This window comes from Miscanthus floridulus, chromosome 2 (genome assembly GCF_019320115.1).
Source record: "Miscanthus floridulus cultivar M001 chromosome 2, ASM1932011v1, whole genome shotgun sequence".
Taxonomy (NCBI): Eukaryota; Viridiplantae; Streptophyta; class Magnoliopsida; order Poales; family Poaceae; genus Miscanthus; species Miscanthus floridulus.
Window position 1 is genome coordinate 21,683,068 of NC_089581.1, and position 13,370 is coordinate 21,696,437.

The 13,370-nt window shown below is 46.0% G+C and overlaps 1 protein-coding gene across 1 annotated transcript; it reads left to right on the forward strand.

Annotated features, from left to right (window-relative positions):
• Positions 1-1,782: 1,782 nt before the first annotated feature.
• Positions 1,783-8,922, forward strand: LOC136536199 (protein NRT1/ PTR FAMILY 8.3-like). Its single transcript, XM_066528571.1, has 12 exons — positions 1,783-2,002; positions 2,684-2,789; positions 2,873-3,090; positions 3,320-3,876; positions 4,878-5,665; positions 7,138-7,248; positions 7,362-7,615; positions 7,718-7,844; positions 7,949-8,222; positions 8,336-8,468; positions 8,601-8,687; positions 8,794-8,922. Exons 1-12 carry the CDS (start codon positions 1,943-1,945, stop codon positions 8,920-8,922), a joined length of 2,844 nt encoding a protein of 947 aa, XP_066384668.1. The 5' UTR covers positions 1,783-1,942.
• The last annotated feature ends 4,448 nt before the right edge of the window (positions 8,923-13,370 follow it).

A 13,370-nucleotide genomic window follows, 5' to 3' on the forward strand; every position in this document is an offset into this window, starting at 1 on the left:
TCGTTTCATCTGCTCAACGTTCCATCTGCCCGATCGTTCATGTTCCCGATGCCCTAACCCCCGACGCCGTTCCATCCCCAACCCGCCGCCGCCGTTCCCTCCGTAACCCCCGACCCCGAGGCCAAAAGGGCGGGCCGTGCTGGCCTCTCTCCTGGACACGACGACCTCAGGCCTGGCTGCACCCAAACCCGACGGCATGATTGATTAAGCCCCACCGGAGGCCGCTGTGATTGCTCGTACCGACGCCATGTCCAATGCCCTAGCCCTAACGAGAACGTTGTTGCCCACTGCTCCTCCCCCGGCAATAGAGTACAATGTTTGGTGTTAATTATTTATGAGTAGGGTCATGGTATTAAAATTGATTTCACTTGTTTAGGTCCGAAGTAGATCATGTGCAAAGTGTTGATTGGGATAGCCTACAGATAGTGGAGACACATATTGATCTTATTGGATGATTTTTTTTAGCTGTGATGAGATGTAAACTTATGGTTTATTTCATATGACTCGTATCGTTTGAAACAAAATTATGGTTTTATGAGATGAATGACTTTATTTGTGAAGAGATGTAAACTTATGCTTTAATTGATATGCGATGGAACTCGATTAGAACAAATTTATGGTTTCCTAAGATGAACTTGTTTATGCTAAAATCATGAATTTGTTATTGCATATGGTCATTTTGGTTAATTTTTATTATATATGAACTTGTGCATTTTATGGTGACCGAGTCTAATCTAAAACCTGCGGCTGCATTTCAGGTTCAGAACTCGATCATCAATGGTGTCCAATGATATTGTTTTGAGTGCATCCCGACGGAGTGAAACTTGTGAAATATATATATCAAAGCATCTTGAACCCACTGCATATTTGTGAGGAATGCTAATCCAGGCAAGCCAGCCAAGGCGGCAGCCAGCCAGCCAGCCAAGGCGGCCAGTCAGCCTGCCCTTGGCGGCGGCAGGTGGCTAGCCCAGACACACCCAACGCTGGAGGCTTCCAAATCATCGTCTAAATGACTGAAGGGTAATAGGATTATTTTGGAACAAATACATGTATTTAGATGAGAAAAGAATCTTAATACACCAAATATCATAGAAATCAAGAAGCCAACGTTTCGAAGGTTATTTTTACGAAGATGTTTGAAGTCCTATATTTACGAAGCGTATTGTGTGAAGTCCTAAATTTATAATTTTCTCAAATACAAAAGGCGTCACATCTAGCGTATTAACAAACAATGAGAAAAAAAACCCGGAGGCTCCGCTGACCTCCCAACGGAACCCGGTAAAGAATACTACGCATGAGTAAAAGCACAATTACGATCATCTGCAGTAAACTTTGTTTATAAATTTACTTAATTTAGAAAACAAAAAAAAATCAACTGTTATCTAGCAGTCTGGCCGTCTCCTACAGTCCCCTTCGCCCACGCCCACGCACAGTTGCCCTATTCTGCAACGCCAACTACCCCGCACTGCCGCACCCCGACTCCAATTCCGGCACCAACCCTAGCTCCAGAAGAGGCAGAGCCCAAAATCAACATACCACCAGGAAAGGAACAGGAACAACAAAGCAGCGGGGCTAGCCCTCCTACCAATCCTAGGCACATGGAGCCCTCTAAATTCCCTCTTAAAATTTTATACATATATGTATTAGATAGGAAAAGCTAAAGTTAAGAAGATAAAAAAATATCTTTTCTTTTGTTCAGGCTCTCATATATTTTTTTTCCTGGCTTCTGCCGTATCCTTCACTCGTTCCGCCCCTCCCAGATCTACAAGCTACTCCAGTCGACTTCCATAAATACCACTCCCGCGATTCCACCTTGGAGTTGGACCGGTCGTTGTTGCTTCCTCGCCAAAAAAAACAGGATAGAAAAAAAAACTGTTCTTGCTCCGATCAGGCGTGTTCTTAGACTTTGCTGCCCCTACCGCATCGTCGCTGGGAACGGTCCATGGCCGGCGCCGAGCGCGCGGAGGCGGTCGCGCTGGAGGAAGGGCTCCTCGCTCCGGAGGTTAGTTGGCTCGACCACTTCCACTCTCCCTCCGGTTGGCCTTTCCTCCTTACTTAGAGAGGCTCTTTCTACTTGTGTTTAGATTTCTTGGATGTGTCGGTCAGATTGGTAGCCTATTTTAGGAAAAATCACGCCTTGGCGCACGGGATTTAGAAGGCTTTAACTCAACAACCTGATTAATTTAGTGCGCGATTCTTAAGGATAGCTTGGGACCTCCACTAAGTCGAGATTTCAGTGGTTGTTACTTTGGTTGGATGACTTAGGCATAATTCTTGTGCGTTATTATATATAATGGTCATGGAGTCATGAGTACAATTTGGTGTTGCAATTGGCAATTGCAGTGTTAATTAAAAGCTTTTACTCTTTTTGTTCACTTTATTTTGGATATATTGCTTGCTATACATAGCTGAGCCTAAACAATTTATCTCATTGGTTCTTTGTTCTTTCAACTAATGGCTTGAAAAGCACCATGTCTTCCAGGGCACTTCACTTTTGATGTCCTAAGCTGTTAGGCATATCGCTAGTACCAGCATATCGCTATAGTTGCTTCCTTTTGCACATTACCGTTGAAAGTAAAGCCTGTGCATCAATGTATTATGATTCCCATACATTATCAAAGTGCTCTCGTCTTTTTGTACTTGTGCTATTTGTTTCAGAGTAATAATATGATCTTGGCTGCAGGAATCCAACCAAGTAGTATACACTGGAGATGGATCAGTTGACTTTTCTGGAAATCCTGTTGTCAAGGAAAGAACTGGTAGATGGAAGGCATGTCCATTCATATTAGGTATTGTCCAGAGTAAATTCACTACGTGTGCTCTTCCAATTTAATCCCCCATAACCTGCAACTAACTATTAAGGTTAATCTAGGTAATGAATGCTGTGAACGACTGGCCTATTATGGCATCTCCACGAACCTTGTTACTTACTTGACAAAAAAGCTACATGCTGGCAATGCCTCTGCTGCTAGCAATGTGACTACATGGCAGGGAACTTGCTACTTGACTCCGCTTATTGGAGCAATCCTGGCTGATGCATACTGGGGGAGGTATTGGACAATTGCAACATTCTCCACAGTATACTTCCTCGTAAGTCATCTTTGCTCTGAAGTGCCATGGTAACACTGTTGTAAAGGGACATGCGAGTAATTCGTTCCTTTTTTGACTAATGAATAGGCCCTCAAATTCTTTGTAGTAGAATACGGGCTTTTGCTTAATTCATGTTTAGCCCATATACATAGTGCTACAATCAACTAATCCTGGAATAGTCCTGTTAGTTTGTTATTATTTAACTTGACATCATCTTTTAATTTTATAGGGGATGTCAATACTGACTCTTTCAGCATCGGTTCCTATGCTCATGCCTCCATCCTGTGAAGGATCCGTTTGCCCACCAGCAAGCCCTTTTCAGTATACTGTCTTTTTTCTTGGCCTTTATCTGATTGCCCTGGGTACTGGTGGAATTAAGCCGTGCGTCTCATCCTTTGGAGCGGATCAATTTGATGATACAGATCCAGCTGAGCGGATTCAGAAGGGTTCTTTCTTTAATTGGTTCTATTTTTCAATAAACATTGGTGCTCTCATATCAAGCAGCTTTCTGGTTTGGGTGCAAGACAATGTAGGATGGGGACTGGGCTTTGGCATTCCGACTGTATTCATGGGGCTGGCAATCATAAGCTTCTTCTGTGGCACATCACTTTATAGGTTCCAAAAACCAGGAGGTAGTCCTATTACACGAGTATGCCAGGTGATTGTTGTCTCTTTGCGCAAGTGGAATGTGCCTGTCCCAGAGGACAGCTCTCTCTTGTATGAGCTACCTAATGGGGTATCAACAATTGAGGGGAGTCGGCAAATAGAGCACACAGATGAACTCAGGTATGCCATCTTATGAGATGATAGTAAAAGCAACTATAAACTGAGATAGATTGTGAAGCTGTATGAGATAAAGATAATAATATGATTGATTGTCATACTTCAGAAACTGCGAATAATTATTCCTTAGTAAAGAATAGTAGTTGATGTTGCTATGGCGCTTGTACGGAACAGAGTTCTTTGCATAGGAAAGCGTCCGCTATCTGCCCATGAACAGGAATTCGTTGAGAAGTAAAGAAGGCATAGCTTCCTCATACTCTATTCTTGGATCAGACACTCAATTAGACATACTTCAGCGTTCAGATTCTTTCATTAAGTCAGCACATTATACCTTTGTGATTGATCAACTTCCCAATTCGGTATTATTTGTTTTTCAACACATCTGTCCTGGAATGTAACATAAACAAAGCAGAAAGTTACTCTTGGAGAAAAATCAACCTCATGCAGAAATAGACCTCATATAATGATGGGAACGGCAAAATAATTTTGATGTCCTCTCTGCTTACTTATAATTGGATGTCTCTTGATCCACCTAGTCATATGAGCCTGGTATGGTATGCCATTCGGTACATACTTGCAACACATATGTTTTTAGTGCATCAGAGAGTAGCCATTCGGTGCATGCTCACAGCATATACAATTAGTGCATGGAGTGTATAGTTTTGGAGGAATTACTTACCATTAGTGGTTATGAACTATAGAGAAATAATATATTTATAGTATAACCTAGCAGAGCACCATAGTCAAGAACAAAATTTTAATTGGTTACTTCTGAAAATAGTTCTTTTACTAGTTCCGCATCAGTTCCTGATTTTTGCTTTTCAGGATTTATGTTTATATACTAAATTGTAACTTGTAAGCACACATACTCCTTTTTTCACTCTGTTATTTTACCTAATACATGAATGAATATTTATGATTTGTTTTGGGATAGCTGATCGCCTTCTTTCCCATATTGTGTGGAAGCTAAGAGCCTAACATATTTGAACCGATTTTTTATTCAGATGTTTAGACAAGGCTGCTACAGTTACCGAAGTTGATGTGAAAACGGCTGACTTCAACAACCCATGGCGGATATGCACTGTGACCCAGGTGGAAGAACTGAAGATACTAGTAAGAATGTTCCCTGTCTGGGCAACAACAATAGTGTTTTCTGCTGTATATGCTCAGATGTCGACAATGTTCGTGGAACAAGGGATGGTGCTTGACCCATCCTTGGGTTCTTTCAAGATTCCTCCAGCTTCACTATCTACTTTTGACACTCTAAGTGTCATCATATGTGTCCCGATGTACGATTACATCGTGGTTCCAATAGCCAGGAGATTCACTGGCAATGAGAGGGGCTTTACAGAGTTGCAGAGGATGGGCATTGGCCTGGTAATTTCCATCATAGCTATGTCAGTCGCTGCAGTCCTCGAAATCAAGCGACTAGCAGTTGCCAGGGAAGCACACCTGGTGGATCAGAATGTCCCAGTCCCACTGAGCATATTCTGGCAAATCCCTCAGTATTTCCTGATTGGTCTATCGGAGATTTTCACATTCATTGGAGCGCTAGAGTTCTTTTACGACCAGTCACCAGACGCCATGAGGAGCCTCTGCAGCGCACTTAATCTTCTCACTACTGCGGGCGGGAACTATCTCAGCACGTTCATTTTGACAATGGTCGCGTACTTTACTACAAGGGGAGGTAACCCTGGATGGATTCCTGACAACTTGAACGAAGGGCATCTTGATTACTTCTTCTGGCTCCTTGCTGGCCTCAGTTTTCTGAACCTGATTGTATACGTCATCTGTGCTGGCAAATACAAGGGCAAGAAGGCAGCTTGAGTTGTGAAGGTCAGGAACTGGACGGCGCGCCATGTTTCCTTGGACACTTATTAACTTCAAAAATCCGTATATATGTTTCCCACATTCACTCTAGCTGCGATGCTTATATTTCTCATTGTACTGTACTAAGTTGATTTTACATTCGTACTTCCACTTTCTGTATATATTGCTGAATATATAGACATCTCCACTTTTCACATGCCTCTACTCTGCTATCAAGGATTTAATTTGATTGCTGTCTTTTTTCCTAGATATATGCGGCCATGTTTTAACTCATGTATGCATCAATGTGCTGGTTGAACACAAACAGGGCTTGGGACATGACTTACCTTCTGTACATTCATCTGTTATCTGTACATACAAAGGCGCCCCATTCTGGCATTCTCTGATGGCACGTTGTGAGTTGACCATGGTTTTGGTTGGCTCAGTTTGTTGTCTGATTGTCTCTGTATCGTACACGCATTGGCATGGCAGTAGTAACACATGAGCAGATGCAGACTCCTTCTGAACTGATTGCTGTTTAACGCTGCAATATGCATTGTATTGTTAAGTTGACTAATGTGGCGCTGGTTTCTCGACGGAAGACAGGTCCGACTCTATTTGCGCGATAGTGCTACTCCAGGCAATTAGCATTAGCATGGTCAATGCGTTGCGGTTAACGACGTGGGGTTAGCATGGGAGCACGTCGGAACGGGAGCGAAGCTGCGGCGGGAACGTGGGCTACCAGCCTGACTCTGACCTCCTGTTTTCAGTTGGCCATATACTACTGCATGTCTGAGCGCATCATGCGCCTTCTATCACCGTACCGACCGGTCGATAACTGAAGCAGCAGTTCATTTCTAACGGAAGTGCTTGTAAAATACTTAATTCTCTGTCTCCAGGGTATCATTGTCAGTCCAAGTGATAAAGTAGATCAAGTAAACAAACTTTCGCGCTTGCGTTTGTCTGGCAGGACACTGGAGGGAAAAGATGCGTGCGTTCTTGTCCAGGACACTCGCGTTGCAATTGCAAAATGATATGGCACACGAGTGTCCTGGACAAGAACGCACGCATCTTTTCCCTGGCGTCCACAGGGTCTGCAGGCAAGCACTGCGGCTCGATGAGAGAGCGAGGATAGGGGGAAAAAAACAAGTGAAGAAAAATAAGGTTACATGGCAACATGCCAGCAACACCGCATTTCAGGTTCAGCCGCGCAGGCCGCACGTAGGCCAAACAGCGAATAATTGCAACGCGCGGCCGGCCGCCGGCCGGGAATCGCGTCGTCCGTCTGCGCGCTCTCGACACAAGTCTTTCGCCTCCCTTCTCTGCCATATAAGATCGGTTAGTCCAAAGCTTGCCGGCCGGCTTTGCGAGCAAATTGCAATATTTGCACGTACAGAACCGCGGATCGACCGGCCGTGGTTGCATTGCTGCTGCTTCTTGGATCTGAGGTTTCAGGCCGGCACACCGGGGTTTTCAGGATGTGGTGTTGCAGCGGCGCGGAGGACGAGCCCCACGCCGCCCCGCTGGCCGCCGCCAACCCGGCCGCGATGCCGCCGCGAGCACCAGGTTCTTCCCTCTCCCTTTCTCCTCGTTTGGGGCTTGTTGTTGCTGGCGCCATGGCTCGCTATCGCTAGCTAGCTCACCGTGCGCATTACATTGCAATGATAATGTGCGTGCAGAGCAGCCGAGAGGGCCGAACATGCCGAGAACCGGCGCTGCGTCTGCGGCCAAGGTGCTGCCCATCGACGTCCCGGCCGTGGCGCTGTCGGAGCTGAACCGGCTCACGGGCAACTTCGGGGACAGGGCGCTGGTCGGGGAAGGCTCCTACGGCCGCGTCTACCGCGCCAAGCTCGCCACCGGGGAGACCGTGGCGGTCAAGATGTTCGACAACGGCAGCTCCTCCGGCCAGTCAGAAGCCGAATTCTGCGAACAGGTGACACGAAAAGCACGCCTTCCTTCCCCCATTTACGCCTGGCTGAATAGCCCATACTGACGCGTTGCCTCCTCTCGGTTACTGCAACTGCAATGCAATCAGCTGTCCGTGGTGTCGCTGCTCAAGTGCGAGCACTTCACCCAGATTCTGGGCTACTGCCTGGAGCTCAACAACCGGATCGTGCTCTACCAGTTCGCCACCATGGGCTCCCTCTACGACATACTCTATGGTACAGTGCAACGCAAAATCAACAAAATTAAGCATTTAAGCCTACCCAAAATGAATCAGTCCATGACGGCGTCGCATGATCATCGTCGATTGCATGCATCGCAGGGAAGAAGGGGGTGCAGGGCGCGGAGCCCGGGCCCGTTCTGACGTGGAGCCAGCGCGCGCGGATCGCGTACGGGGCGGCGAGGGGCCTGGAGCACCTGCACGAGAAGGCGCGGCCGTCGATCGTGCACCGCGACGTGCGCTCCAGCAACGTGCTGGTCTTCGACGGCCACGACGCCAAGATCGGCGACTTCAACCTCACCAACCAGTCCCCGGACTCCGCCGCGCGCCTGCACTCCACCAAGGTGCTCGGCACGTTCGGCTACCACGCGCCCGAGTAAGCACGCACGCCACCGTCACCAGTGTTTCCATCGGATTCTCGACACGACTCTATGTATCTTTGCTAGAACGACGCTGACTCTACGTGCGTTTGCATCGTCGATCGATCAGGTACGCGATGACGGGGCAGCTGACGCAGAAGAGCGACGTGTACAGCTTCGGCGTCGTGCTCCTTGAGCTCTTGACCGGGAGGAAGCCCGTGGATCACACCATGCCCAAGGGTCAGCAAAGCCTGGTCACCTGGGTATAGGTTCCTTCCTCTCCATTTTTTTCCACCATGGCCGACCGAGATGCCAATCTCGCATCTCACTGCGTATGCAGCACCTCTGCGTGAATTCAGTCACCTAATTAATCAACAAGTTTCTGGCTTGTTCAGGCCACTCCGAGACTGAGCGAGGACAAAGTGAAGCAGTGCGTGGATCCCAAGCTGAAGGACGACTACCCGCCGAAAGCCGTGGCCAAGGTACGCCGCCGTTGAAGTTTGAACACGCACGGCATTTCCCCATTTCCTCTGCGCTAGCATTTCCCTTGTGAATTGTGATCCTGTTCTGAGGTGCGCCTCTGTGCAGCTCGCGGCGGTGGCGGCGCTGTGCGTCCAGTACGAGGCCGATTTCAGGCCCAACATGACGATCGTCGTCAAGGCTCTGCAGCCCCTCGTGAATGCTCGGCCAGGAGGAGAATCACCAGGAGCTAGGTAGACACAGAGAGTGGGCATAATAGCACTGGCGGAGCTACGTTGGGGGCCTGGGCTTTGGCCCCCCTTGCCGTGGCTTAATTTTCAAAGGACCTACAAGCATGTATGACATGCATGCGGAGTGCACCAACAATTCTGCATGGCTACATGCACTGTCTCACCTCACCGTCATAGCTTCATTGTCTTTCTGTACTACCAAGCTGCTATATTCTTCTACCTTTTCTTTTGGTAGGCTTCTTCGAGGACAATGAGATGCATACTGCACACAACACACAATAGTAATAGCTAGCTAGCTAGGGCTCATGCAACTTTGTATTGCAGTAGCTAGTAGTTGCAGACTCTGGTCTGATTACGGTTTCTTGATCAAATACTATGCAAATGCATGACATTCAGTTTAGCCTGAAATTGCCACCCCCCCCCCCCCCCCCCCCCCCTGATTTGTCCTCACGCTCCGCCAGTGCATAACAGTGTCGTCGCTCACCCTGTGTAGCTGTGATCGAGCAAGTTTTTGAACGTCGTAATTCATGTCTACGGCATTTCTGTCAAAATGTTGTCAGCAACGGCCTGCTAGGCCTGTTTAAGAGAGTGTAACCGTGTCATTGCGTGTGAAATGTGGAATTAAATTAATTTATTATTCGCAAATTCGCGCCTTACAAGTTACAAGCAGGACTATGCGCTGCGACATGTAACTAGATTTGATAATCTGTCTCAGAAGTTAAGGCCTCCAACTCCAATTTCGGAGTTGAAACTCGAGGGCCAGAACTTGTGCAGCATGAAAAGCCTAAAAATTCTCGACTCCAATAACGTCAGAAATATAAATCTGTGTGCGGAAAAATGGCCTAAGTAACAAGAGTCGAGGCCCATGAGCCCAACTAGTAAACCCCTTTCAGCAAGCCCTCCTACGTGTGAATTATTTTGGGCCAGTCACTGCTCGCGATCGGCGATTCTAGCCGGTTCTTCTTTCAACTGAATCTTTGTTCCCCTCATCTGCGGCATGGTCACCTGCCGTCTGCAGTCTGCTATACCCTCGAGTCTCGATCGATGTCGGTGTGTGTGTGTTGACAGTAGCTCATCCTGTAAGTACATGGAGTAGCTAGGACAACGCGACCGGCGGCATGGTGAGGCCTAGCCATCGACTGAAACGACAGCCGACAGAGAGGAGTGTGTCCAGGTGAAGTCGCCCGAGGCAGGCACAAACGAGGTGGCCTAACAAGTAACAAGACACGACCGCACCGGAACGGAGAACGGCACTAAGGGGACGTTTGATTCTTACATGTCACGTCAAATGTTTAGATAATAATAAGGAGTATTAAATATAGATTAATTATAAAATTAATTACATAGATTGAGACTAATTTGAGAGACGAATTTTTAAGCCTAATTGATCCGTTATTAGCACATGTTTACTGTAGCACTACGTTGTCAAATCATATACTAATTAGGCTTAAAAAATTCGTCTCGCAAATTAATCGCAAGTTGTGCAATTAGTTTCGTAATTAGTCTATATTTAATACTCCATATATGTATCCAAACATTCGATGTGACAAGAATTTTAGGAGCTCATGTAGAACCAAACAGGCTCTAACACCATGCTAGCATTCGAGTCTCCGTGATGTCAAACAAAGATTTAGAAAATGCACGTCTTGCAAAGACCAGAAAATTTCAACCTCTCCAATATTGTCTATCCCAAAATAAAAGACGATATAGGATTCAAATTTTGTCCGAGAATACTTGAGATTCACATTTCTCTTCTTTCAATGTATCTTTTTCCTAATCTCTATATACGATTCCCGCACCAAAAGTGGGCTAACGAATCGGGCAACGTCGCCCGCTAGACCTTGAACCATTGGATTTGGCCAAGACGCGATATAGAACGTCCGATCGTGGATCGAGCGGGTCCCCGTCCGTCGCGCCAGGTAACAATTCTGTCACATCCTCTCGCTTCGTCTTGAATTCTTGATTCGGCCTCGCCTGCATTCGCGCCGCCACCGCCGCCACTCCCTTCCGCGCACGCCGGTCCGTCGTGCTCCGCTCACGGATCGGCCCCGTCCTCCACTCTCCTCTGCTTGCCGCGCCGTAACCTGGCCAGCAGGACGCGACCGCCACTGCGGACTACAAAGCGCGGGCGTCGCCCACCGGTGAGGCAGCGCAGCGAGCCGAGCACACTGAGCCGCAGATGTAGCTCCCGACAAGGCGGGAGTGGCCCACCGACGGGGCGGTGCTGGTGGATTCTGCGGCTGGAATTACTGCTGCTCTGCCTCCCGTCGAACTCTGCATCTCCAACCACGGGTCACCCCAACTGAGTGTTCGTTGTATTGCCGCACATGCCGTAGCGCTCGTAGCTGCATTCGTGGGATAGGGTTGGACGCAACCCTACCGTGCTACCACACATCTTGCAGGTAATGTCTTCAGACTCTGACGATGGACACTCGTCGCTCTCTACTCATCTCGGGGCTTGTTTAAATGCAGCGTAAAGTTCTAGGGTGTCATATCGGATGTCACATGGGGTGTTGTAGGAGGTGTTCAGATACTAATAAAAAAATAAATTACAGAATCCGTCAATCATCCTTGAGACAAATTTATTAAGCCTAATTAATCTGTCATTAGCACATGTGTTACTATAGCACCACATTGTCAAATCATGAACTAATTAGGCTTAAAAGATTCATCTCGCAAATTAGTTGTAAACTGTGCAATTAGTTATTTTTTAGTCTATATTTAATACTCCATGCATGTTTCTAGATATTCGATGGGATAGGGAGTAAACTTTAGGAGATGAACTAAACAAGGCCTTGTATCTTGCCTTGGCACGCGTTGTCAGATAATAAGCACACAACCTCTTCAAACGACATTGAAAAGAGATCCAAATGTAATGGATGACCATAACATAGAATTGAAGAGGCAAATGATCAAATAATCAGTCTCAAAGTAAGAGTCATTTCCTGTCTGCACTCCTTTCTGAATATTTTGAAATGCAAGATGCTAATATGATCTTAAACACAAAGGTCATGTTCGCTTATCTTATAATCTATTTTTTCAGCTTGTTTTTTCAGCCGGAACAATGTTTTTCTCTCACAACAAATCAGTCGGAACAGTGTTTCGGCTTGTTTTTTCAGCGAAGCGAACGGGGCCAAATACAAAATAAACAACCATGGGTCCATGGTTAGCACCTGAAAATGTGAATTTTGTCGTCCTTTCCAAGTCACTGAGATTGGTCTTGCAGAACTTTAATGTATACTTGAAGAATCTAATCCAAACTCTAACTTACAGTGTACTGGCTCTTTGTCACATTATCTGAATGGGGAGCCAGTAGAAGCTGACCAAGCATGGAAATCAAATGTTCAGCATGTTCACGAAAAATGCATTGATCAGTATGTTCCTGTTAACTGTCATGATATTTCTGAACGAACATATACTTTCTATTCTCATAGCTACATTTTTGCTATACCTGATTGTGCCTTCTGATGGCAGCTTTTCTCCTAATTTCCTAGACCATCTTCCGATACATAGCTCTGTATTTTACCTTTTGACTGTAATATCATATTATCTGTATTTATGACAAATCACATGACAGATTCATTTCTTCTCTTCCTTCCACAAGCTCGTTTAGTTCAATATTTATATAAGGATATTACATTTTGACATATACACATATATGTCAGGTGAGTCATCCTGCTTTATACTTCAAGCCACTGCATTTTGACATTATATACACGTCAGGTGAGTCATGTCATATACTTCTAGCCACTAATCATTCACTCTCAATTGTTATTGTGTTTATAAATTCAAATTTCGCTCTTAGTTTCTAGGGGGTTAACTCCGAGGAGGGTGTGGTGGGTGCAGCAAAGCCGCACTGGTGTTTTAAAGAAAGGAATTGTTTCCAAATGTTCAATTGTGGCAATTCTTTCTATGGTTAACTATTGTACAAGAGATGGCTCAAGGGGAGAGAATTTGAAATGAAGATGCGCTGTAAATTTTCTAAAACAATGGCTCAAGGGGAGAAAATTCCCATGTTCCAAAACAATGCTTATTTTTTGTCTTCCATTGTTTCTTTTGGTTATTTGTGTGCACATAAGAGCTTTTGCACCCCTCAGGATTTTAGACGCGGAACATAAAACTTAGGACGTTGTACTTCTACCAACATCATCTGTCTATTCTTACATGCCAGTTTGTATACCCATTTATTATATGGTCAATAACATCCAAATCGGGTCATGGGATACAAAAGGTAACCTTTTACGCCCCACGTCACCACTAGCCACCACACAAAGATGACGCGACAACGCCGCGCCCTGCTTTCTAGTACACCTCTATCTCTATTTCTCTCTATCTCTCTCCATCTTGTTTTCTATGCACAACACCTTTTTACATCTTCTTAATTCCCGTGTCTAACCCTAAAACGTCTTTTACTTTGGGACGGGGGAGTATGTGATTTTGCACCATTCCTTTGGT